General features: G+C 43.0%; 1 protein-coding gene across 6 annotated transcripts in view; it reads left to right on the plus strand.

The window, feature by feature from the left end:
• tjp1a (tight junction protein 1a) overlaps positions 1-27,988 on the plus strand; it is a 162,767-nt gene that overhangs the window by 67,847 nt on the left and 66,932 nt on the right. For all 6 annotated transcript variants that reach the window (XM_078199859.1, XM_078199854.1, XM_078199857.1 and 3 more), the window contains exon 2: positions 23,161-23,217. In XM_078199859.1, coding sequence (XP_078055985.1) covers positions 23,170-23,217 — 48 coding nt within the window. In that variant the 5' untranslated portion in view covers positions 23,161-23,169. The remainder of the gene's footprint in view (positions 1-23,160; positions 23,218-27,988) is intronic.

The raw sequence follows: 27,988 nt of genomic DNA on the forward strand, positions 1-27,988 counted from the left end.
GTAGGTAGGGAAGATGAGGCCATAGTTTAAAAGTTATTCAATTGTACATCCTTATTTAGCTCCTTAGAAATAATGAATTTTGATTTGATGTATTATTGTCACATGTATTACCATACAGTGAAAATATTGTTTCTTGCGCACCATATAGTCAAAGCATACCATAAATAAAGAAGGAAAGGAGAGAGTGGACAATATAGTGTTACAGTCATAGCTAGGGTGTAGAGAAAGATTAACTTAATGTGAGGTAGGTCCATTCAAAAGTCTGATGGCAGCAGGGAAGAAGCTGTTTTTGAGTCGATTGGTACGTGACCTCAGACTTTTGTATCTTTTTCCCAATGGAAGAAGGTGGAAGAGAGTATGTGAGGGGTACGTGGGGTCCTTGATTATGCTGGCTGCTTTTCCTAGGCAGCAGCAAGTGTAAACAGTGTTAGTGGATCGAAGGCTGGTTTGAGTGATGGACTGGGCTTCATTCACGACCCTTTGTAGTTTCTTGCGGCCTTCGACAGAGCAGGAGCCATACCAAGCTGTGATACAACCAGAAAGAATGTTTTCTATGGTGCATCTGTAGAGGTTGGTGAGAGTTGTAGCGGACATGCCAAATTTTCTTTGTCTCCTGAGAAAGTAGAGGCGTTGGTGGCCTTTCTTAATTATAGTGGCCACATGGAAGGACCAGGATAGGTTAGAAACATAGAAAAACTACAGCACAAACAGGCCCTCCGGCCCACAAGTTGTGCCGAACACATCCCTACCTTCTAGACCTACCTATAACCCTCCATCCTATTAAGCTCCATGTACTCATCCAAGAGTCTCTTAAAAGACCCTATTGAGTTCGCCTCCACCACCACTGACGGCAGCCGATTCCACTCGCCCACCACCCTCTGTGTGAAAAACTTACCCCTAACATCTCCCCTGTACCTACTGTATCCCTGTACTCCCCTGTATCTCCCCTCGTAAGCACCCTAAACCTGTGTCCTCTTGTAGCAGACATTTCCACCCTGGGAAAAAGCCTCTGAGAGTCCACCCGATCTATGCCTCTCAACATCTTATACACCTCTATTAGGTCTCCTCTCATCCTTCGTCTCTCCAAGGAGAAAAGACCGAGCTCCCTCAGCCTATCCTCATAAGGCATGCCACTCAATCCAGGCAACATCCTTGTAAATCTCCTCTGCACCCTTTCAATCTTTTCCACATCCTTCCTATAGTGAGGCAACCAGAACTGAGCACAGTACTCCAAGTGGGGTCTGACGAGGGTCTTATATAGCTGCATCATTATCCCCCGACTCCTGAACTCAATCCCTCGATTGATAAAGGCCAGCACACCATACGCCTTCTTAACCACCACCTCCACCTGCAGGGCCGATTTCAGAGTCCTATGGACCCGGACCCCAAGGTCCTTCTGATCCTCTACAGTACTAAGAGTCTTTCCCTTTATATTGTACTCCTTCATCCCATTTGACCTACCAAAATGGACCACGACACATTTATCTGGGTTGAAGTCCATCTGCCACTTGTCCGCCCAGTCTTGCATCCTATCTGTGTCCCTCTGTAACCTCTGACATCCCTCCAGACTATCCACAACCCCACCAACCTTCGTGTCGTCGGCAGACTTACCAACCCATCCCTCCGCTTTGTCATCCAGGTCATTTATGAAAATGACAAACAGCAAGGGTCCCAGAACAGATCCCTGGGGCACACCACTGGTGACCGACCTCCATTTAGAAAAAGACCCATCTATACACACTCTCTGCCTCCTTTGGGCAAGCCAGTTCTGGATCCACCGGGCAGCAGCCCCTTGGACCCCATGCCCTCTCACTTTTTCTAGAAACCGTACATGGGGGACCTTATTGAACGCCTTGCTAAAATCCATATAAACCACATCTACCGCCTTCCCTTCGTCAATGTGTTTAGTCACATTTTCGAAGAATTCCACCAGGCTCGTAAGGCACGATCTGCCCTTGACAAAGCCATGCTGAGTATTCTTGAGCATACTAAACCTCTCTAAATGCTCATATATCCTGTCCCTCAGGATCTTCTCCAGGTGATCTGGACACCTAAAAACCTGAAGCTCTCAACCATTTCTACTTCGTCCCCATTGATATGGACGGGCATGCCCTCCACTAGGCTTGCTGAAGTCGATGACTATCTCCTGCATTTTGTTGACTGAGGGAGAGATTATTGTCATCGTACCAGCTCACCAGATTCTCTATCTCTTTCCTGTACTGTGTCTCGTCATTGTTTGAGATCCGATCCACAACAGTGGTGTCATCAGCAAACATAAAAATTGAGTTGGAGAGGAATTTGGCCATAGAGTCAAGGGCATATAAGGAGTACAGTAAGGGGTGCAAGGTCCTTCACAGAAGCATTATAAAGCAAAATATGGCACAACTGTTTGAGAAGAATTGGGGTCAGATGACAACCTTGCGCATAGAGATAGATTTTAATGAGTGTCTTAAAAGAGGAAAGTGAGGTGGAGATATGCGGGGAGGAAATTCCAGGGGTTGGAGCCTCAGCAGCTGAGGGTACAGCCCATCAATGATGGAGGAATTAAATTTGGGGATGCACAGGAGGCCGGAATTAGAACATAGATATCATAGAAGGTTGTGGAGCTGGAGAGATAGGGATTTGAAAACAATGATGAGAATTTTAAAATCAAGATGTTGCTTGACCAGGAAACACAATAATTCAGTGAACACTGGGGTGATGGTGAATGGAACTTGCTATGAGCTGGAAGCTGAGTTTTGGATGACCTCAAGTTGATGAATGGTAAAATATGGGCCACAGCCGTGAGTGCATTGGAAAAGTCGAGTCTAGAGGTTATGAAAGAATAAATGAGGGTTTCATAGAACATTACAGCGCAGTACAGGCCCTTCGGCCCTCGATGTTGCGCCGACCAGTGGAACCAATCTAAAGCCCCTCTAATCTACGCTATTCCAATATCATCTATATGTTTATCCAATAACCATTTGAATGCTCTTAATGTTGACGAGTCCACTACTGCTGCAGGCAGGGCATTCCACACCCTTACTACTCTCTGAGCAAAGGACCTACCTCTAACATCTGTCCTATATCTCTCACCCCTCAATTTAAAGCTATGTCCCCTCGTGCCAGCCATCACCATCCGAGGAAAAAGGCTCTCACTATCCACCCTATCTAATCCTCTGATCATCTTGTATGCCTCTATTAAGTCACCTCTTAACCTCCTTCTCTCTAACGAAAACAACCTCAAGCCCCTCAGCCTTTCCTCATACGATTTTCCCACCATACCAGGCAACATCCTGGTAAATCTCCTCTGCACCCTTTCCAATACTTCCACATCTTTCCTATAATACGGCGACTAGAACTGTACGCAATACTCTAAATGCGGCCGCACCAGAGTTTTGTACAGTTGCAGCATGACCTCCTGGCTCCGAAACTCAATCCCTCTACCAATAAAAGCTAACACACCGTACGCCTTCTTAACAACCCTATCAACCTGGGTGCCAACTTTCAGGGATCTATGCACATGGACACCCAGATCCCTCTGTTCATCCACACTACCAAGTATCTTACCATTAGCCCAGTACTCTGTATTCCTGTTACTCCTTCCAAAGTGAATCACCTCACACTTTTCCGCATTAAACTCCATTTGCCACCTTTCAGCCCAGCTCTGCAGCTTATCTATGTCCCTCTGTCACCTGCCACTTCCCTCCGCACTGTCTACAACTCCACCGACTTTCGTGTCATCCGCAAATTTACTAATCCATCCTTCCACGCCCTCCTCCAGGTCATTAATAAAAATGACAAACAGCAGTGGCCCCAAAACAGATCCTTGCGGTACACCACTAGTAACTGAACTCCAGGATGAATATTTCCCATCAACCACCACCCTTTGTTTTCTTACAGCTAGCCAATTCCTGATCCAAACCACTAAATCACCCTCAATCCCATGTGTCCGTATTTTTTGCACAGGCTTACCATGGGGAACCTTATCAAACGCTTTGTTGAAATCCATATACACCACATCAACCGCTTTACCCTCATCCACCTCTTTGGTCACCTTCTCAAAGAACTCCATAAGGTTTGTGAGGCACGACCTACCCTTCACAAAACCGTGCTGACTATCCCTAATCAAATTATTCCTTTCTAAGTGATTATAAATCCTATCTCTTATAATCCTTTCCAATACTTTGCCCACAACAGCAGCAGATGAGTTGGGTCAAGGCTAAATTTGGGTAATGTTGCAGTAGTGGACATAAGCAGTCTTATTGATGTTCGAATATGAGAAGCTAATCATGGGCTGTTAGCAGGGAGAGGGCTGGTGTCGATAGTTACGGGACAGAGTTAGGTACAGGTCAGAAAGTCATGGCTTCAGTCTTTCCAATATTTAATTAAAATAAATTTCTGTTCCTGGTTCCATTGCAACACAAACCATATATTAGTGTCACAAGTAGACTTGCATTAACACTGCAATGAAGTTACTGTGAAAATCCCCGAGTCGTCACACTCCAGCACCTGTTAGAATACACTGAGGGAGAATTTAGCATGGCCAATGCACCTAACCAGCATGTCTTTCAAACAGTGGGAGGAAACCAGAGTACCCGGAGGAAACCCATGCAGGCACGGGGAGAATGTACAGACTCCGCACAGTGGCCCAAGCTGGGAATTGAACCAGGGTCCCTGCTGCTGTGAGGCAGCAGTGCTAACCACTGTGTCACTGTGCCATCCTTTTGCACAGGTGTTTAGGATTGTGGACTTCAGTAGCTGTGTGTGCCTGGATGAAGCTGGCATCAGTGGTGAACACTCGCTTTGTGCAACTTGGCCTGGAACTCTTCCTGCTGTCCCTGGCCCTTCAGAGCCACAACGTTCAGCTTTCTTGGGTGGCCTTTTAGGTCCTCTGGTTTCTTGGTGCCAGGCAGATGTTCATCACTGAGTGCACAAGTCGATGGTCTGTATTGTGATATTCAGAATCCTTCATGGCCCTCATCACAAGCTCATCCCTCAGGTCTCTGCCTCGGTCAATGATGGACGTGCCAATACCCTGACCACGGGAGTCTCCACGTGGTCTTGAGCTGGTTCTTTTGGCGGAAGACTCTGTTTGTCGTGATCAGGCCGTGTTGGGCACAGTTGATCAGGAGTAGGATGCCATTGGCATTAGCCCTTCCCATGCCATTGCCGATAGTTCAATTCCAGATTTTGTGCTCGCATCTAATCCAGGCATTTAAGTCGGAGTCTATGCATTGATGACAGTGGCACATTGATAGGGTCATCAAACTCTCACTGACACCTGAAGGTGAGTTTGGAGTGAGTGGGATGGTCCTGTTCTTCACAGCAAAACTGACTCCATGGATGCTGGGGTCACGGTCTGACTTCCCTTTCAAGTGGTCCTTCCACTGGTCTCCCTCAGCTGCTCCTCCCAGGGAGCTGGGTTTAGCTCAGAGCAGCAGTACAAATGTTATAACTTGCTAGCTCTTGAGCCATGATGGCAATTCGTCTTTCTTGGCAATTCCAGGTTCCAAATTTCACTCTTTGTCTTGACCACAGGGGTGATGATCCCGCTGGGTGCAGTTTTACAGCCAGAAGAAATGGGACAGCTTTTTGGGGCAATGTTTCTAGCCCCCTCCTCATTTGTGGTGAGTGGAGGATATCCCAGAGAGGGCTGCTCAGTTGCAGATGCAGCTCTGAAAAGCAACCCTATCCTGGCACAGGTGCCCACCGACCACATCCGCCATGTGTGGAATCTGGGCTGGGGGTCTCTAGGTATCACAGCCCTGCTACTGTCTCCAATTCTCTGTCACCACAGGGCGTTTGCTTTTGTCTGGCAGAGGCCTGCGTGTGATGTTTAATGTGGGGACACCAGTGCGTAGCTGGGTTCCACTCAGTCTTGACGGTTGGTGGCCGGATTCAGTGGCATGGCGAACAACAGCGACTGGGGCCACTTCCCTGTTTTACAGCCTTCTCTGCCTTCACAGCCCTTGCTTCACCTGCTTTGCCCGTTAAGGGCATCTTGGATCATTCTTCTTCTGGAACCTCCCCCTCCATCTCACCGCTGCGGAAAGCTATACCAGGACCATGAGCTCTGGACATTATCGCTGTAGTTGGTTCATTGGAACACACAAGCCTCCCCACTGTTGCAAGGTGATGATCTTTGGAAAGGCCGTCAGATAAGCAGTCTTGATTATTTAGCAACAGTGGAGGACTTGAGTAAAGTGGAGCTGAAGAAAGAACAATTTACAAAATTGGCTAATATGGAGGCTGGGAGGGAAAATTGGATGTTCAGTCATGTCGTGGGAATTTTTGTGTCCACCTTTAACAGGTCTTACAGCTGGGAAAATTAAGGCCCTAATATGATTCTCACCAGGACAAGTTAATCAATGGCTGCTTACCTCAGAAGATGCTTTGCAGAAAAAAAAAACTATATAAAAAGCTGAAATCTTTTATATCACCTTGGCTCGTATTTATTTAACTTGACATTTATATTTTTTTGATTCATTTGTGGGACATGGGCGTCGCTGGCCAGCATTTATTGCCCATCCCTAGTTACCCTTAGAGGGTAGCTGAGAGTCAACCACATTGGCTCTGGAGTCACATGTAGGCCGGACCAGGTAAGGATAGCAGATTTCCTTCCCTAAAGGACATTAGTGAACCAGATGGATTTTTCTGACAATCAATAATGGTTTCATGGTTATCAATAGATTCTTAATTCCAGATTTTTTTCATTGAATTCAAATTCCACCAGCTGCCGTGGCCGGATTTGAACCCAGGTCCCGAGAACATGAGCTGAGTTTCTGGATTAGTAGTCTAGAGATAATACCACTTGGCCAAACCCTCCCCTGCTTTATAATTCATAAAATTCATATTTTTTTGAGTATGCAACTCAAAATCCAAAAGCGTTCAGTATTAATCCGCACAGATTTACATTTATATTTGATCATCATGTCATACCAGACTATATATAGATTATACCAGGACTTTAGGCAGCTTTAAAGTCAAAGTAATGCATATTACCATTACTTGATAAATGTAGGTGACACAAGGGTGGAAGGAATAACTTCTATTTTAGATCTTGGTTTGCATCTAGCATTTTTCATCCACAGAAAGCGAGTTCTAAAGTGAGATGGGGCATTTGTTTCTGTATACAGTTTGACAAAGCCTGCAGTTACGTGTATAAACTTGAAGTAAAAGTTACGCTGCATTGTTTCATTATTTTCAAACACCTATCACTTGACCATTTTGAAAATATTCTAAAGCGTTTTTGAGTGGGTGTTGCTTGTTTGGCTGAGGGTGTTTGTCATCGAGGAGTGTTGCACCTGAGATTGTGCATTCAAACTATTCTCTTTAGTTGTGAATTTTTCTGATCGCTCACGATGCATCAACTGTCACTGAGTTGGTAAATTGTTCCGAGATTATTTTCCATGTTTTATTGACCAGGATGCTTGTCTTAGGATAAAGCAAAATATTGCAAATGCTGGAAATCCGAAGAAGAGTCATTTGACTTTGTTGCTCTCGCTACAGATGTTGTCCGATCTGCTGAGTTTCCAGCACTTCCCATCTTAGGAAGTTTGCAATGATTGACTGAAGATAGACTCTCGAATTTCCCTATACTGTAGAAAGTCTGGATTCCTGAAGCCTCGTATGGCAGCTGATACAGATACCCCCTGTTTAAATTGTGTTCTAAAACACATTTCCATCGTGGCATGGTTAGTGTGTGTCAAGAAGGCATTGTAATTGCACATGCTCAGTCTGTTTTTTAATAAATACTTACCATTCCTTCGCCCACCACCTTACCCCCTCACTCACTCCCACTCGTTGGTTCCTGCTCGCCGACCCATCACTGTCTCACTTAGCATCACTCTTTTGCACACTGAGCAAGGGTATTGGCAGAGGGTGGTGCATAGATGAGAGCAAGGGGGCCAGGAGAGGAAAGCGGTGAGCAGGAATGAGTGAGGGCTTGGGAGAGGGAAGTGGTGAGTTGGAAGAAGCAAGTGGGTTGGGAAAGGGGAGTGGGGAGTTAAGTCATAAAATTAAGCTTTGTAAGTATAAAGAGGATTTTTGGGCTGGTTAGGTTCAAGGCAGCCAAATGGTTTTTAATGTAAAAGTTACAGGTCAGGAGTGTAATCTAACTTTATTATGGGCTTTCTTATGGGAAAGTGTTTTTTAGGATCACTTTAGGAATGTTGACCAGGCAAAAGCTGTACTGCTGCTGGGGTGGGAACCACAACCATTACAGTAGTCTATTGTGGGACATTAGTGTTCAAACCCATTGTATCATTGTAGAATATTTTTTATATAGCGGGAAAGGAAATAACACTTAGAATGGATTTATAACTCCAGAGTAACCACTTTGCCAGTAGAATCTTAAACTGTGAAAGGCAGTTATCCAGAGCTAAACCTATCCTGAAAGTGAGAGATTTGGGAGATCTCAGTTCATTGGATCTAGCACATGGTCTGTGCTTTTGCTGTAATTCCTTCCAGACAATCTTAGCGCTACAATTAATCTATGAACCTGAATTCTTTGACATAGTTGTGATTGTAGGCTCATTGAACTCATTCTTCCAAAATTCACCACAAAGGGAATAGCCACATCTGGTGGTGAAAATGCAGCACAACATCTTAATGACAGCAACAGAGGCTTGAAGTTGAACACCTGCCATTGAAGGCATGTGCACAATTTGTCGTGACCTCCCTTTGAAAGCACAATAACCTTAATGTGAAAAATGAACAAGAAATAGTGGTAGGATGTCTTGCAATATCTGACAGTTGGAAGAGCATAGAGCTGCCACTTGGAGAGTACCTCACACAGATATAAACTTCCTCCACAAAAACAGTGACTTGTTTCCAGCCAAATGTTATCCTTTCGTATTGGTCATCTGTAAATTCCCATGTGTGCATGGCCTGTACTTTGCAGCCAGAAGTGAGTTTACTTCTGTAGGTGAAGAAGTTTGGGAGTTGTGATTCTCTTCCTCCTGCCACCTTCTTCCATCTCCTCCTGTCACCATTCAGTCTCCACCTTCTTCCTATATCAAAAATATCTGCCTCTGCACATCTTGTACCTCTGAAGCGCCATTCTACTTTGTTCCAAAACACAAGTGCTAAATGAGACAAGTGGAATTTTCTCTGGTATACTGCTCCAAGCAATCTGTGGAATTTTTTTTGTCTGCTATTTTATCATATGAGGAGAGACTAAGTCGGCTAGGATTATATTCACTGGAGTTTAGAAGAGTGCGAGTGGATCTCAGAAACTTATAAAATTCTAACAGGATTAGACAGGATAGATTCAGAAAGAATGTTCCTGATGGTGAGGGAATCCAGAACTTGGGGTCATAGTTTGAGGATTAGGAGTAAACCTTTTAGAACTGAGGTGAGTGAGGAGATATTTCTTCACCCAGAGGGTGGTGAATGTGTGGAATTCACTACCACAAAGTAGTTGAGGCCAAAACGTTGTCTGATTTCCAGAAAAAATTATATATAGCTCTTGCGGCTAAAGGGATCAGCCATGATCATAATGAATGGTGGGGCAGACGCGCAGGGCCCAATGGCCGACTCTTCTATTATCTGTGTTTCTATTAAAGCAGCTTTTTACTTGTTCACTTTGAATTTCAAACATAAGCAGCCAGTTGGTGAATATTGACAGAGACTATCCATTGGAGGGCTGTTGAAGAGGAGGGAATGAGATTAACTGAAGATCCTTTCGTTCCATTAAAAGAGCCATTTGTGTGTATTTTTATATCAAAAAAGCCGTTAAAACATTCTTCCGTCCGTATGTGTTATTTACCTGCTTCAATGTTTTTTAGATCTTGTTTAAGAATTTCTAAATTTTCTTTCATTCATCAGATGTGGCCATCGCTGGCTAGACAAGTCTTTATTGCCAATCCCTAATTGGGCTTGAGAAGGTGGTGTGAGCTACCTTTTTGAACTGCTGCAGTCCTTGTGGCCTAAGTACACCGCAGTGCTATTAGACAGGGAGTTCCAGGATTTTGACCCATTGTCAATGAAGGAGAGGCGATATATTTCCACGTCAGGATGATGTGTGGCCGAGAGGGGAACTTCCAGGTTATGGTGTTCCCATCTATCCTCTGCCCTTGTCCTTCTAGGTGGCAGAGGTCAGGTGTTTGAAGGAGGCACGGTGAGTTTCTGCAGTGCAACTTGTATATGGTACAGATTGCTGGCAGTATGTGTTGGTGGCTGAGGGAGTGAATGTTGAAGATCGTGGATGGGGGGCAATCAAGTAGGTGGCTGTGTTCTGAATTGACTTGAGCTTCTTGAGTACTGTTTGAGGTGCATGTTGTATTTTGGAGAATGATACTAAGGAACGTAGAGGGTTTAAAACAACGGAGCGATATTCCCAGGTGTGTTCTCTTACATGGCTGCTCTTCCCTGCCTGTGTCTCGCGATAGGGACTTATGACTCCACTTCTGATGAATACATTAATACAGCAGAGCTCAGTGAACCAATAAGAATTAATACAAATAAATAACAAATGGTGGAGAGTATTCCTCCACACTCCTGATTTGTTCCTCGTAGAAAGTGGACAGGCTTTGGGTATTCAGGAGGTGCATTACTTGCCACAGGATTCCTACCTTCTGACCTGCTCTTGAAGCCACAGTATTTATGGGGCTGGCCAAGTTCCGTTTCTGGCCAATGGTAACCCTCAGGGTGTTGTTAGTGGAGGATTCGGTGATGACAGTATAATTGAATGCCATGGAGAGTTGGATAGTTCTTGTGTGCCCTTTATTAACGTAAGCCTGAATGTTGTCCAGATCTTGCTGCATATGGGCATGGACTGTTACAAGTATCTGAGGAATCGTATTGCACATTGCCACTGGGTAGATGCCAGTGTTGTAACTATACTGGATCAGCTTGGTTAGGATCATAGTTAGTTCTGTTGTACAAGTCTTCAATGCTGCTGTCGGGATGTTATCAGAGTGTGTAGCTGTTGCAGCATTCAGTGTCTTCATCTGTCTCTTGATATACTTTTTTTTCACCCGAGGTTGTGGGGAGTCTTGAACTCACTGTCTGAAAGGGTAGTGAGGCAGAGACCCTCAACTCATTTAAAAGATTTCTGGATATACATCTCAACTGCAGTAACCTGCAGAGCTACAGAACAAATGCTGAAAAGTGGGGTTCGGCTGGGTGGCTCGTTTTTCAGCAGCACATATGTGATGGGGGAGAGTGGGTAAATGGAGTTGAAATCAACCATGATTGAATGGTGGAGTGGACTCGATGGGCCGAATGGCCTTACTTCCGCTCCTATGTCTTATGGTCTTATGGACCAGATGGCCTCTTTCTGTGTTGTAAATCTTCTATGATTCTATGAATTGAATTATCTGCAGACTGGCATCTGTGATGCTGGAGACCTTACGAGGAGGCTGAGATGGATCATCCATTCATTCTGGCTCAAGGTGGTTGAAAATGCTTCAGTGTTGTCTTTTGCACTGATGTGCTGGGCTCTGGGGATATTTGTGAAACCATCTCCTCTTGTTGGTTATGTGATTGTTCACCACCATTCATGACTGGTTGTGGCAGGACTGCAGAGCTGAGATCTGATCCATTCGTTGTGGGGTCTCTTAGCTCTGTTTGTCATATGCTACTTATGCTGTTTAGCATGCTGATAGTCCTACGTTTTAGCATCACCAGTTGACACCGCATTTTTAGATATGCTTGGTGCTGTTCCTGGCACACTGCCCTGCACTCTTAATGAAATCAGGTTTGGTCCCTTGGATTGATGGTAATGGTAGAGATGGGGACATGCCAGGCAATCAATGTATTGTGGTCACATACAATTCTGTTGATTTCCCACAGCGCTGCATGGATGTCCAATTTTGATTTGCAAGATCTGTGTGGAACCTATCCCATTTCGCACAGTAGTAGTGTCATAGAGGATGATGGAGGTTAACCTCATTTTGAAGGTGGGACTTTTACTCCATGAGAATTGTGTGGTGGTCTCTCGCACTAATACTATCATGGACAGATGCATCTGCGACAGGTAGATTGGTGATGACAAGGTCACATAGGCTTTTCCCTCTTGCTCGACCCTATGCAGCTTCATGGAACTGTTGACGCACACTTTGGGCTCTTCCTGTGCCACTCAGCTGCTGACTTCATTATGACATGGACGAAAGAGCTGAACTTCAGAGGTGAGACTAACTGCCTTTGACATCAAGGAAGCTTTTGACCGAATGTGGCATCAAGGAAAATCCAGCAAGACTGGAGTCGGTGGGAATCAGGACTAAAACTCTCCACTGATTGGAGCCATACATAGCACAAAGAAAGATGGTTGTTAGGAGGTCAATCATCTCATCTGCAGGACATTATTGCAGGCGATCCTCAATGTTGACTCCTCGGCCCACCTGTCTAGCGGCTGTGTCCTTCAGGGTGGCCAGCTCAGTCTGTAGTGGTGTTCCTGAGCCACCCTTGGGTGATTGACTTTGACATCTCCACCTAGAGTATGTTCTGTGCCCTTGCCACCGTCAGTCTTTCCTTCAATTGGTGTTCAACATGGAGCAGCTCTGATTCGTCGGCAGAGGTGGTGCTGCAGGTGATAATCAGTAGGAGGCTTCCTTGCCAATGTTTAACTTGGTGCCATTATTATTAAAGAATCCTAGGGCAATTGGAACATCGTTCTAGGTGATTTACGTATGAAATCGTATGATCATTAATTGTTGTAGAGGCAGGCCTGCAGTGCACTGGGGACACACTGGAAGGTTTCAAACTCCCTCCAAGACTTAGATTTGAGATGGTTACTCTTTAACAGTCCCTTGCTGCTGTTTTGATATATCTCTGGCAGAGCTGAGGGGTTCATAGTTGTGTTTAAATTTCTGGAGAGACTTTTGTTTTTGCACTGTATCCAGGGCACAGATTGGAATTGTACTGCAAAGTTATTGGATCTTCAATGGAATTTCCAAATTAGTAAATCTTGCATTATTCACAATGAGTGCAAGAAGAAGGCGTCTCTGTTATAGAATTAGATATGAGCTATGTTCCACTGTGATACTCAGAACCTACCTGGAGTCGAGTTACTACTGAGATTTTACTTAAAGGGCTTTTTTATAACTACATGATCTGGAATCTAACATAGAATTGGTTATTTGGGAGGCATTATTTTTGCTGTTTACTTGCTCTCCTTGGTGATGTCTTTAAATTAGTTTAATTATTTTAAAATCCTGTTTATGCAGCATACACTATAATCAGCCTCTAAATGCCCCAGGATGCTGAGTTCCAGTGTAGATCAGCGATGTTTACAATTTTAAATCTCCATGCACTAATCTGTCTGACTCCACTGATCCGTTACATTGACTTTAGTGAGTCACATGAGCCAGTGGCAAACAAAACAAGTGGAGTTTCAGCAACATTTGGTGCTGGCTGAGTGGGTGTGTCACCATTAAATCAAACCTCAGGGAATCTCAGTATCAAACCAAAAGAAAGTTAAATTGCAATGAAAGAAATAGAGCTGAAGTATGCATTGTTGACCTTGATCTGTAACCGACAATTTTTACATTATTCAAAACCAAAAACTGTGATAAATCCTTAATAATGTATTTTATAAAAGAATCTGGCAGTAGAGTGTCATTTACTGAGTCATAGAGGTTTACAGCATGGAAACGGGCCCTTCGGCCCAACTTGTCCATGCGGCCCTTATTTTCTTTTTATAACCCTAAACTAATCCCAATTGCCCTATTACTGCATCACATTGAAGATGTGCCAGTGATTTTCTTAACATAACATAAGAAATAGGAGCAGGAGTCGACCATCTAGCTCCTCGAGCCTGCCCCGCCATTCAATAAGATCATGGCTGATCTGATAGTGGTTTAGTTTCACTTACCTGCCTGCTCCCCATAACTCTTAATTCCCTTATTGGTCAGAAATCTATCTACCTATGACTTAAACATATTTAACGAGGTAGCCTCCACTGCTTCAATGGGCAGAGAATTCTAGAGATTCACTACCCTCTGAGAGAAGAAGTTCCTCCACAACTCTGTTCTAAACTGACTCCCCCTTATTTTGAGGCTGTGTCCTCTAGTTCTTGTCTCGTTTGGGTTATTGGGAAAGAGGTACTGGAGCTTCCCCAGAAGGAAAATTTAAAAAGCAGCAGTTCCATGAGCCATTTTGGCTAATCCAAAAGAGGTTGAGGGTGATCTTGGGAGGGAATGTGCACCCTGGGCATACTCTCTTCCACCTCCCTCCATCGGGAAAAAGATACGAAGGTTTGAAAACTCGTACCAACAGACTCGAGAACAGCTTCTCCCTGCTGCCATCAGACTTCTGAGTGTTCCTATCACATACTAAGCTGATCTTTCTCTTCACCCTATCGGTAACTGCAACACTATATTCTGCACACTCTCTCTCCTTTCCTTCTCTATATACTCTATAAGCGGCATGTTTTGTCTGTATAGCTCACAGGAAACAATACTTTTCACTGTATTCCAATTCATGTGACAAATCAATTTAATTCAGAATGGCCATGGAACAAACAGTGGATTTATGCATGGGGAAATGTAAAATTCTGGCCTTATTTTCAATGCTGTAACTTATGAATTTAAATGCTGTATCTAAACTATCTAAAACATCTGACTAATGCAAAAATCTGAAGGTGCCTATTGTGTTGCACGCAGACGTTGGTTAATCCTCTACTTTTTAGCTTCATGATTGTGAGGAAAGCTACAAAGAAGTCTTTATGCTCCTTGTTCGTTGTCAGCTGCCCCCCTAATGGTGCTGTCTTCTTGCAGGGCCATGGCTCCACAAGTACCAGTTGCTCAACAAGTCATTATTCATATGATCTTTGAATGTGTTGGCTGGCTATTTGATCAGCACAGCTGAACTCAATCCTGTACTTTGACATTCGCATGAACACTTCCTGTGAGAGCTCTGCACAGCGTTAAGTGAAAATTTACTGATTTTTTTTTACAGTGCACAAGGAGGCCACTTGGCCTATTGTGTCTCCAAATGAGCAATTTATTTAGTGCCATTGTTCTGCCTTCTCCCCATAATCCTGGCACATTGTCCCTTTTCAAAAAACAATCTAACTTTTGAATGCCTCGATTGAATCTGCCTCCACTGCTTCCTCAGGCGGTGCATTCCACACCTTAACCATATCACTTTTTCTTCTTATGCAAATTACCTTAAATTTGTGCGCTATCATTCTCTATTTTTTCATGACTCTAAACAGTTTCTCCCTATCTGCTCTGACCGGACTCCCCGTGATTTTGAATGCTTACATCAAATCTCCACTCAATCTTCTCTTTTCCTTTCAAGGGAAAACAGCCCCAACTTCTCCAATCCATCTACATGTTACTGTCATTTGTAATATAAATGATTTGGAGGAAAATGTAGGTAGTCTGATTAGTAAATTTGCAGATGATACAAAAATTTGAGGAGTCTGATGGTGAGGAGGATTGTCCGAGGATACAGCAGGATATAAATCAGCTGGAGACCTGGACTGAAAGAGAGCAGATGGAATTTAACCCGGACAAATGTGAGGTGATGCGATTTGGAAGGTCTACTGCATAAGAGACGTATACAGTAAATGGTAGAGCCCTAAGAAATAGTAGCATACAGAAGGATCTAGGAGTGCAGATCCACAGTTCCCTGCAGGTGGTAACTCAGGTGGACAAGTTGATCAAGAAGGCGCATGGCATGCTGGTCTTCATTGGTAGGGGCGCTGAGTACAGGAATTGGAAAATCATGTTGCAGCTGTATAAGACTTTGATTAGGCTGCATTTGGAGTATTGTGTACAATTCTGGTCGCCACACTACCGGAAGGATGTTGATGCATTGGAAAGGGTGCAGAAGAGATTTGCCAGGATGTTGCCTGGTTTGGAGGATATGAATTATGAAGAAAGGTTGGACAGCTTGGATTGTTTTCATTGGAGCATCAGAGGTGAGGGGGACCTGATAGATGTTTACAAGATTATGACAGGCTTGGATAGAGTGGAAAGTCAGTCTTTTTCCCAGGTTCGAAGGGTCAATTACTCGGGCATAGGGGGAAAGTGAGAGGGGGAAAGTTTAAAAGAGATGTAAGGGGCAAGTTTTTCATAGAGGGTGGTGAATGCCTGGAACGTGCTGCTGGAGAAGGTGGTGGAAGCAGATTCTATAACAACATTCAAGAGGCATCAGGATAGATACATGAATAGGCAGGGAATAGAGGGATATGGACCACGTAAGGGCAAGAAAATACTAAATTAGAGAGGCATCTGTATCGGCACAGACTTGGTGGGCCAAAGGGCCTGCCCTGTGCAGTACTGTTCTTTGTTCTATGACTGATGTTCTTCATCCTGAGTGCTTCGGTTTCCTCCCATAGTCTGAAAGACATGTTGGTTAGATATATTGACCCGAACAGGAGTTGGAATGTGATGACTAGGAGAATTTCACAATAACTTCATTACAGTGTTAATGTAAGCCTTACTTGTGACTAATAAATTCACCTTAACGTAGAAATATGTCTCAGGAAGACAGTTAAGTTAAAGGTATAAAGAACAAGAAGTTGAACACGGTCTTGTTCAGGAGAATTCAAGTAAAAAGCAGAGAAAGTGCTGAGTTAAAGAGTCAGTTGTAACAACCAGTTTTAAAGCAAGCTCAATGAGAAGCCAGATATCCGATGTAAATCGAAGGTTTGATGATATCTCTGAAGCAGTAGTGTTCTGTTGGCTGGATATCAGAGATTGTGTGCAAGACTGAATGCACATAGCAATCTGAAGCGGAGGAACATTGAAAGGGAAAAGTTTGAAATCCTTGAAGTGGTTCCTTGGTGAAGGCATCGGAGAGAAAGCGTTGTTTGGGAGAAAATTCCAAGAGTGGAGTTTGGAAACATTCATGTGCAACTCAAGTGTGCCAGCCAGACCAGTTGGCTCACGGTGTAATATATATTTGGGGGGAAATTGATGAAAAATCAACATTAGATGTAGTGGGTGGCATCTGCCACTTGGTTTCAGTGCAGTGTATCTGACCACGTTTTGCATATTGATTTACATGGACTGTGTAATATAACAAAAAAATCTATTTTGTACTTTGTATTATCCTTACAATGCTGTAACGAGAGAAGTGGAGGTGAAGGAGTCGTGTATTATAATTTTTTTTTCTTCGGTTAAAAGTTAATTGGCAGTCCAATTGACATCTATCTAAAAATAAAAGTTACAGTCCACGCTGGCTCGGGTTCCATTCGGGGACCAGATTGGTAGTCATATCAGCTGGGATTGTAACAATCAGAATATGTTTTGGGTTTGAGCTCTAGGTATTGGCTATAGTGAGGATGGTGAAGACTGCCTGGCTGTAGATGTCTTAGGAAAAAGTAAAAATTAAGAGTCAGAAGTTGTCAAAAGTTTTATTTTCACAAGATCATAAATCAGTGATTTAGTCGGTCAGCATTACTGTAAGCCTTCACAGTTCTGTAGCTAGCATTTCAATAAAGCACAATGTATGTGAAAACTTCTTACTCAAAACTGAGCCAGCGAGAGTTGGAGGTTAAAGCGAATTGCAAAAAGTAACCTGTGTCTTTGATTTAATACAGATGCATTGGTGTCATGCCAGGGGCAGTGGCATAGGCGTGCCTAATGTGAACCAGATCATATCAAATAAACAGTGTTGCTATGCTTGCACGCAGTTTGTTAAAATGTACTCTTCCACAGAATGTAAAATGATGCTGAGATATGTTACAGTCCAAGGTTGAGGTGACTGGGTATTTTCAGATTGTGGTACTGGGAACTCATAACTGTCGAGTTCTTTTATTCCTTCAATTGCAGATTCAAGTGAAAATTGTAAAACAGCGCAATCTTTAAGTGGTAAACATTTCTTCAAATAAAAGATTGGTTTGCCCCACAACCTGTTTTTGTTTGTGTGTCTATAATGGGGTGATGTGTAATTATTTTTGCTATGTTTAATGAAACAGTCCTCAAAACTTCAAGTTTTTGTGCTAGGTTCTGTTGGGGATGTTTGTGAAAGCTTGTTGGAAAGTTTCTCTGGGCATGACCCAAGAAATACTTTATGTAAAATTCTAAATAAGCATCGTGAGTAGTTAAAGCTCAAAATTATGGGGTACATACATACATAATGGATTCGCTGATATTCGTGTTAAAGCTTTGGGTCAAGTAGCTACAGGTAGGCTGAGGTTTCTCATTGTTGAAATCAAGTTTGATTTCAGTTCATTCCCTCCTTATTGCTGTTTAGACTGGTCACCCAAGATTGCTTCCAACAAGTTATCAGTAAGGTAAAAGTCAAAGCCTAGCTTTTGTTCTTTATTAGTGGGTGAACAATCCAATGCTTGGAAAATTCTACTTCATAGCGATGGAGAGAAGTGACACTGAAGGATCAATAAAGGCTATTGCTGTGAGTTCCTGGCTTTGACAATCGTTGTAACTTCTCTGACTCCTCCTGCTTAAAATCCAAAAACTCAAGCCATTTTGTAATGATAGAAGCTTTTGACTTTTTTGAAGTCTATAACAGGTCTGGACTTAGCAAGGGTCTCTATGTATTCTCACCATCCACCAATGCCAGACAAGTTAATGTTGGGAACATTTTTTCAGTTTAAGTATAATGGTGCATTGATGACATTTACCCACTCTGTCCACTCAAACTGTTGAACAAAAACACCAACAGTTTAATCCTAGATTTTTCCCTTTGTATTTGTAGCAAGTATTTTGTAAAGAACATTTGAGCTGTGTAATGATGGAAGCAATTTGAGGTGACTGAGTTGTCACTGAAGAGTAGGCTGTATTGATTTAAGTAAGTATTGGAACCAGTAAATATTGTAGCACTTAAAGTTCACTGAAGGCACATTTTTGGTTTGATGTCTGTCAGCATCATAGTAAATGTTTGTAGAAATTGTATGCTTGCATGCTTAATTGTAGTATTTTAAACCCTGGAAAAAAGGAGTTCCCCAATTTGAAAATCCTTTGGGTATATTTTACATGGCAGGAGATAAATGCAAGTTATTGTTGACTCTGTGGGTAAATATACAGACAGGTAGACTGCGGTGCTGAGCCATACAGACCAGGAATGTCTGAGGTTAGTTGTGTGGTCTGTGCTGAGTTAGCTGATGCTGGATGAGGCAGCAGGGACAAGCTATAATTTGCCTCATCACCTGAGGGAGGCAAATAAGCCAGGTTTGCCATTCCTTAATGCTGTGCGATCCCTGCTGGAAGCAATTAATTGAATTTATACAATATCTTTAACATTTGAAGAAGCTCCATGACTTGGGACAGTAATGGAATTGGAGGCATAAGCAAATTTATGGCAGCTTTAGTCTTTTAATAAATAGCAGAGAGTTCTGGTTACTCTGGACACTTTGATTAGGCCACAGTCTGACACCAGAAATGTGGTTGAGATTGAAAGGAGTGATAGGAAGGTAGATCTGAGCATCTTCAACCAACATGTAGACTTTCACCCAGTGCCTGCCGAGACCTGAAAGCAGCAGGTAAATAAGAGGAACCAAGAGTAAATGTTGGAGGGAGCTCCTTGTTGGCTGAGGCCTGAGGGAGTGGAGAGAATGGACTCTGGATGTTAGGGGGAGAAAACAGACTTTGGGTTTTGGGTGGTGGGGGGAGTGTGGTGGAGTGATCTTGCATGTTGGAGGTGGGAAAGAGTACAGACTGTGTGTGTTAGGGAGTGGGGAGAAAGATGATGTGTGTTGGGGAACATGGGTATGGACTCTGGGCGTTTGAAGGGAGAGAATAGGTTCTGAGTGTGGGGGCAGGGATGGTCTCCAGGAGCTGTCGGGACATGGGAAAGGAACAGTATCTCTGGGTGTGGGAGAATGGGTGGGAACAGGGGGTGGTCTCTGTAGCTATCCTCTGTACCCGTTCTCACACTCGCTCTTGCTCAAGTCAGCCATATATCTGGTTAAATTAAACCTAAATATTACTGTTCATTTCCATTCAAGATAAGTATAGCTGGCTCTGTTCGCAGAGGATTTTCAATTACTTTTTCTAATTTCCTACCATCTCTGCTGTTGACAATGAATCCCATCACCAAAATCTACCTGCGATAAAGACGTGTCTAATTGAGGGAGGTCACATCAAATGGTCATGTTGAGATATATTCATTCACTTTTTGTGGTTTAAAAGTGCAGCTTGTCCTGCCTGACTGGCTTCATCACATGTTTGACTAGAAGCAGTGTCAGTTTGTGTTGCTTCTGCCTTAATTACATCAATAACTTTTTAAAAAACTTTATCAAAATGATTGCCACTCAGCACTCTTAATTCCGGAAACAAATCTGCGTTTTGTGTGTTGGGAAATGCAATCTCACAGAAGCACTGTTTGAACAAAGCCTCGCATTCAGTGTTGATTAAAGACTGGAGGCACTTTTTGGCACCAGTCATAAAGGAAGCTTTCTACCTAATTGATTTGTTAATTACGATTAAGCCACTTTCTAACTAAACAATTAACTTGTAGAAAGTCATAAAGCTACAAGGTAAAAACAAAGCATATCAAGTAACTATTACATGTATGAAATTTTTAATTTGTATGATTGAAACATTTAGTTGTATGCTTTCAATATCTCTGATTATAGGGATTTTGTAAATTTCAGCATTTATTTTGGTGAACTGAGTTCTGGTCACCCTATTATAGAAAGAATACTATTAAACCAGGAAGAGTGCAGAAAAGATTTACTAGGATGCTATCGTGACTTGATGGTTTGAGTTAAAAGGAGAGGCTGGATAGACTGGGACTTTTTTCTCTGGAACGTAGGAGGCTTAGGAGTGATCTTATAGAGGTCTATAAAATAATGAGGGGCATAGATCAGCTAGATAGTCAATATCTTTTCCCAAAGGTAGGGAAGTCTAAAACTAGAGGGCATAAGTTTAAGGTGAGAGGGGAGAGAGACAATAGGGTCCAGAGGGGCAATTCTTTCACAGAGGGTAGTGAGTGTCTGGAACAAGTTGCCAGAGGGCAGTAGTAGAGGCGGGTACAATTTTGTCTTTTAAAAAGCATTTACAGTTGCGTGAGTAAGATGGGTATAGAGGGATATGGGTCAAACATGTGTACTTGGGACTAGCTTGGTGGTTCAAAAAAACGGGCAGCATAGACAAGCTGGGCTTAAGGGCCTGTTTCCATGCTGTAAATCTCTATGACTCTACTGTGTCATGTGTGCACCTGGGATTGGTATACTTTGATCCATAAAGAAATGGGCTTCAGTGAGGCGAAAAAGATCTTGCTTTTCTATTGAGTCCTTCACAACCTTTCATGCAATACAATTAATGAGGGGAGGACTTTAGAAATGTAGTTGCTGTATAATACAGCTGCCATTTAGTTTTTAACAAGAAAAAAACATTTTTTACACATGAAAAGTTCGGTTTTCATAGAATACTCCTCCACTCCTCCTTATCTTCACAAATGTACACAAATTTCAAGGATAACACCCCACTCTGAAACCAAATGACAGATGCCACTCAATTGATCTTTCGTGGATTTCTCCTTGAATTCCCCCAGATGATTGTTACTTGAGTGTTTCCGAACTCCACTCTCCAAAAGACATGCTTTCAAATCTTCGTTCAAACAATGTTTTCCATCAGCTATTTTAATCAAGAATCCACCCCCAGGTTTTCCAACTATCCTTTCAAACAAAACTTCCTCTCTGCAGTTTTAACAAGGATTTGCCTCCAAGTTTTGCACCTCACCTTTCAGGGTTCCTTTGACTTGAATGCTTTTACACAAACGCAGATCTAGCCACCAATTGCTTCAGTCATTTCAGCTAACGTCTCATTTGGGTCACTGTCTGTGCAGAGTTTGCACGTTCTCCCTGTGTCTGTGTGGGTTTCCTCCGGGTGCTCCGGTTTCCTCCCACAGTCTGAAAGACGTGCTGGTTAGGTGCACTGGCTATGTTAAATTCTCCCTCAGTGTACCCGAACAGGAGCTGGAGTGTGGCGACTAGGGGGTTTTCACAGTAACTTCATTGCAGTGTTAATGAAAGCCTACTTGTGACACTAATAAATAAACTAAAACTAACATACTGTTGTAAAATATCACACACCTCAGAACCACTTCAGGTACCTTTCTGGCTTCTCACGAGCCAATTCCTTCTCGAGTCTGTCTGTCTGAGCTGAACAGTACCCTGTTCTGGTTCCAGTTCTTTTCTTTTAACTGCAGACTTTCTGGAAACCTCTCTTTATTTCTCTAGTTTCCTTAAGTGGCAGTTCTTTTTTATTTCTGGCAATTGCTTCCTTGCCTCTTAGTCCATTGTATGTTTTTTCTTCTCGCAGCTCTGATAGATATTCCCTCTCTCCCTTCAAAACTGTTATTCTGGACTCCAGTTAAAAACTAAACTCAGAGCTATTTTCTCTCAAGGTGCCCCAGTTGCTAGGCAACATCTCTTTGCATCTCCAAGCTTGTTTACATGTCCTAAGCCCTCTCACTGCAATAGAAACACAGTTTGAATTGAAACCAAAAACCCCACATATGCAAGCACCTTTTGTTTGTTAAACATGAATCTAGCTAGAGTTTTACCCTTACTGACCCACAAGCACTAAATTAATCCACTTCCAAATATAGTTGATCTAAAGCTATCTCTACTTTCCTGACACTCTTGTTCATGTCTTGTACTTCTTGGACGTCAGGGACTGACAATGGAGCCATAGCCATTGCGGATAAGGGTTTTACCGGGCATCAGAGATGGAGGGGAAAGAGTTGAGTGAGAAGATTGACAGCTGCAGACGTATTGTTGTGAATGGAGATCTAGAGGCTAGATAGTCAAGCTTCAAAGTGCTGTTGTAAGTGATTTGCGGAGAGTCTTTTTTGGATGCCAAACCTTGTGGGGGTTGGTGGGGGATCTAAGGAATTGACACTGTTGAACAATGTGTAAGTTTCTGAATTGGTTCTCTTTGTTTTTGGAATTATGAGATAGCTTCTGCTATTGGTGGTCACTGGGAGCAGAATATGGAAGGTGTGAAGTCAGTGAAAAATTGCAGTTTGTAAATGTTCAGATTTCAGTAATTTGCTGCTTCACAGATTTATCAGCTTCTGTTAACAATGTTGTGGATCAGAACTGATATCCCTTTCCCAGCTGCATGTGGAACTTTGCTGTTAAAATTCATTAACATGTTATTGTTGAGCTTTTAGTTGGAATGCTTGAAAACCAGGTTTTTTAATGAAGATTTTAATAAATGTTAAAGTTTATTTTCAATGAGTTGTAAATTGTCATTTTTTGAAAATACAACCTCTACTCTCTAAATTTACTGATGCCATTTCTTATTGCAGAATACAGTCATGGAGGAAACCGTGATCTGGGAACAGCAGACAGTCACACTTCACAGGGTGAGTCGTCAGCTACATTTAACTATCCAGTGAACTCCAGGGGATTAAGTATTCAGATGTACAATAGGTCAGGACCAGATGGCAGGAAACTGCTAAAGGAAACTTCTTTTTCCTTCAAACCTCTTGAACCTGAAAGATGTGGTTCCAAATAATGAGGAAGCTCCAAAAGAAGTTTGCATGGAGCAGATGCTATCATGACAGCTCTGATAAAGACGATCTGTAAATGAGCAATTTCAACTAGGTTGTTTCCTGGGCTAGTCTGAGTTAGCAGGGTGACAATAGGGAGGTTACAATTGACCCCACTTCTGGGTTAGGGAGTGGAAATAGCAAAAATAGTCCCCCACTCCTTGTTGCTAGCCTGTGATCCTTGCTGGAAAGTACATGTACATATGAGGATATGGCTGAGTCTTTAAATAAGTTTTTTGTGTCGGTCTTCACGGTGGAGGACACAAATAGTTTGCCAAATATTAACGATAGAGGGTTGGCAGCAGGAGAAATACTTAATACAATTAATGTTACCAGAGAGGCAGTGCTGGGTAGACTAATGGGACTGAAGGTGGACAAGTCCCCGGGTCCGGATGGAATGCATCCCAGGGTATTGAAAGAAATGTCAGAGGTAATAGTGGATGCGTTAGTGATTATTTATCAAAACTCGTTGCATTCTGGGGTAGTGCCGGTTGATTGGAAAACGGCTAATGTTACGCCGCTGTTTAAAAAAGGAAGGAGACAAAAGGCGGGTAACTATAGGCCGGTCAGCTTAACGTCTGTAGTAGGGAAAATGCTGGAATCCATTATTAAAGAGGAGATAGCAGGGCATCTGGATAGAAATGGTTCGATCAATCAGACGCAGCATGGATTCATGAGGGGAAAGTCGTGCTTGACGAACATGTTGGATTTTTATGAAGATGTGACGAGGGCGGTTGATGGAGGAGAACCGGTGGATGCGGTGTTTTTGGATTTCCAAAAGGCGTTTGATAAGGTGCCCCATAAAAGGCTGCTGAAGAAGACTAGGGCACACGGAGTTGGGGGTAGTGTGTTAAAGTGGATTGGGGACTGGCTATCCGACAGGAAGCAAAGAGTCGGAATAAATGGGTGTTTTTCCGGTTGGAGGAAGGTAACTAGTGGCGTGCCGCAGGGATCGGTACTCGGGCCGCAACTGTTTACCATTTATATAGATGATCTGGAGGAGGGGACGGAGTGTAGGGTAACGAAGTTTGCAGACGACACAAAGATAAGTGGAAAAGTGAATCGTGTGGAGGACGGAGAAGATCTGCAGAGAGATTTGGACAGGCTGAGTGAGTGGGCGAGGATATGGCAAATGGAGTATAACGTTGAGAAATGCGAGGTTATACACTTTGGAGGAAATAATAACAAATGGGATTACTATCTCAATGGAAACAAATTAAAACATGCTACCGTGCAAAGGGACCTGGGGGTCCTTGTGCATGAGACGCAAAAGCCCAGTCTGCAGGTACAACAGGTGATCAAGAAGGCAAATGGGATGTTGGCCTATATTGCGAGGGGGATAGAATATCAAAGCAGGGATGTCTTGATGCACCTGTACAGGGCATTGGTGAGGCCGCAGCTGGAATACTGTGTGCAGTATTGGTCCCCTTATATGAGGAAGGATATATTGGCATTGGAGGGAGTGCAGAGAAGGTTCACCAGGTTGATACCGGAGATGAGGGGTTTGGATTATGAGGAGAGGCTGAGGAGATTGGGTTTGTACTCGTTGGAGTTTAGAAGGATGAGGGGGGATCTTATGGAGACTTATAAGATAATGCGGGGGCTGGATAGGGTGGAGGCGGAGAGATTCTTTCCACTTAGTAAGGAAGTTAAAACTAGAGGACACAGCCTCAAAATAAAGGGGGGTCGGTTTAAGACAGAGTTGAGGAGGAACTTCTTCTCCCAGAGGGTGGTGAATCTCTGGAATTCTCTGCCCACTGAGGTGGTGGAGGCTACCTCGCTGAATATGTTTAAAGCGCGGATGGATGGATTCCTGATCGGTAAGGGAATTAAGGGTTATGGGGATCAGGCGGGTAAGTGGTACTGATCCACGTCAGATCAGCCATGATCTTATTGAATGGCGGGGCAGGCTCGAGGGGCTAGATGGCCTACTCCTGCTCCTATTTCTTATGTTCTTATGTTCTTATATGAGTGTTGCATTTATGTCTGGTTTACACAAGCTCACCAATCTCACTTGGACAAATAAGTTATAGTGAACAAAGAGAACCAAAAACAGTACAGTGCAGGAACAGGCCCTCCAAGCCTGCGCCGATCATGATGCCTGCCTAAACTAAAATTGTATGTACTTACGGAGTCCATATCCTTCCATTCCCATCCTCTTCATATATTTGCCTAGTTGCGCATTAAATGCTGCTATCGTACCTGCTCCCACCACCTCCCCAGGCGGTGTGTTCCAGACTTTCACCACCCTCTGTTTTAAAAAAAACTTGCCTCGCACATCTTTAAACTTTTCCCCACGCACCTATGTCCCCTCGTTAACATACTAGGTTAGTTAAACCCATGTCCCTTAGTACTTGACTTTTCTACCCTAGGAAAGAACATCTGACTATCCACTCTGTCCATGCCACTCATAATCTTATAAACCTCTATCAGGTCACCCCTCAACCTCCATCGTTCCAATGAGAACAAACCAAGTTTATCCAACCTCTCCTCATAGCTAATACCCTCCTAACCAGGCAATATCCTCTTCTGTACCCTCTTCAAAGCTTCCACATCCTTCTGGTAATGTGGTGACCAGAATTGTATACAATATTCTAAACGAGGCCCAACTAAGGTTCTATACAGCTGCAGCATGACCTGCGAATGTTTATGCTCAATGCCCTGACCGATGAAGGCAAGCATGCTATATGCTTTCTTGACCACCTTATCCACCTGCGTTGCCCCTTTCAATGATTGGTAGACATATACGCCCATATCTTTCTGCCTGTCAGTAATCCTAAGGGTTCTACCATTTATTGTATAATTCCAACGCGCATTGGACCTTCCAAAATGCATTATATCTCACTTGTCCGGATTAAACTCCATCTGCCATTTCCCTGCCCAAGTCTCCAACCGGTCTATATCATGCTGCAGGAAGATTTAGTTATTTGAAGATACAGTACAGAATGAAAACAGAAAATGCCGGAAAATCTCAGCAGGTCTGACTGCATCTGTGGAGAGACAATAGTGCCAACGTTTCAAGTCTAGATGACCCTTTGTCAGAGACAGACCCATTTTATGGATTGAGCAACTGCTGCTCACAAGGACACCACAGCTGCAATTCCTACACATGCACTACACACAGTGATATCATTGCAATGAGGAGAGTTTGTGTGATTTGGATCATTGTGATGCTACAATGGTGAGACAGTTAATCAACATTTGGATGAAGACTCGGTACTTGAAGGTACTTGTGGAGCCATGCTCCACCAAAGACTCGAGCCTTTAGGAGGAGAGAAATTTGGCAATATAATCAGGATGCCTGCTGGCTTGAGAAATTATTCTTACCTTAAGAATTGGTAACTTGCTTATGACTCCATTTAGGGTAATTGTGATATTGATGCATCTCAAAATCTATGAATTGTCTCTTCTACGATTCTTCCATTAACTGAGATATATTCACATTATTGATTTGAAATATGAGCCTCAGTGCAAAGATCTTGGGCTGATTTGGTGACAGTACTGAATGCTGCTGTTGAGAAAGTTCCGTTGAATGTACTTGTTCCACGGATGGTGTTTGGTGGAATGGAGGTGGTTTAAAGGTAGATCAGTGGGAGGAAGGGCATCTAATTGAACATGCAAACTGCTGGTTTGTAATTCTTCGTTTAGAATAACAGCACTTTCACAGCCTGCTTCTGCTGACTGGCCAGAATGTTTTCACTGGATATTCAGATTGGTTATATTTGAGCCCCTCTGTATTCTCTGCAATCAATTCAATAACGAGTGACTTGGTGTTTTCATCCTTCAGTAATTTGTTGAAACGTTCTGGTTAGCCTGATTTATTAGGGGAGATGTTTGGAGTTTTTGGCTGTGGTTGTGCTGCAATGATTTCAAAAACTTTCAACTCCAGAATCTTACTCCCATTTCTACCTTGGCATCCTACAGATGTTTAAAGAGAGTTAATGTGGTCATTAATTATTCATTGGTATAGCTTGCACTTTGCTTTCATTTCTATCGTGAATGCTGCTAAAAGTCTTCCACTTTTATTTATTCTCCTTCCTTTGTCAGAATGCCATCCTGGCAGCTCTGAGGTATGGGTGCTTTCTAAACTGTGTGTTTCATAAGTTGCTGCAAGATATCTGCTTGAGGTGCATTCTCATGGGAATTTTAACACTTATGGGACCATTGCAACATTTAATTGGAAGAGTAGTCGATCCAGCATTTATTTATCAAAACAATACTTTCTTGTCTTTGCTGATGCTGACTTGCACTCTTAGAAGGAGAGCTTTGTCCTAATTTGGACAGGGAAATGCAGTGGATTCTGGAGAAACCCTGACTTCAGACTTCTAGACATGTATCGCTGCATGGTCAAGGGGAGAACTGGAACTAGAAGATATCTGATCTACTGAATCTTATTATGCACCCCAAATAAACTCAATATGTATTAAAATGGGAGAAGTTCAGGAGATCTGACTTATTCTGCATTCTTGGACGAACTGGAATAGCTTCGATTGTTGATTCAAGTCCAAAGTAGAATTTTAGACACATTTTGTACTTCAGACTCTGCATTGTCTCTACACAAAGGTATTATTGAGACCGAGTCTTG

This window comes from Mustelus asterias, chromosome 29 (assembly GCF_964213995.1).
Source record: "Mustelus asterias chromosome 29, sMusAst1.hap1.1, whole genome shotgun sequence".
In the NCBI taxonomy this organism is placed as follows: Eukaryota; Metazoa; Chordata; class Chondrichthyes; order Carcharhiniformes; family Triakidae; genus Mustelus; species Mustelus asterias.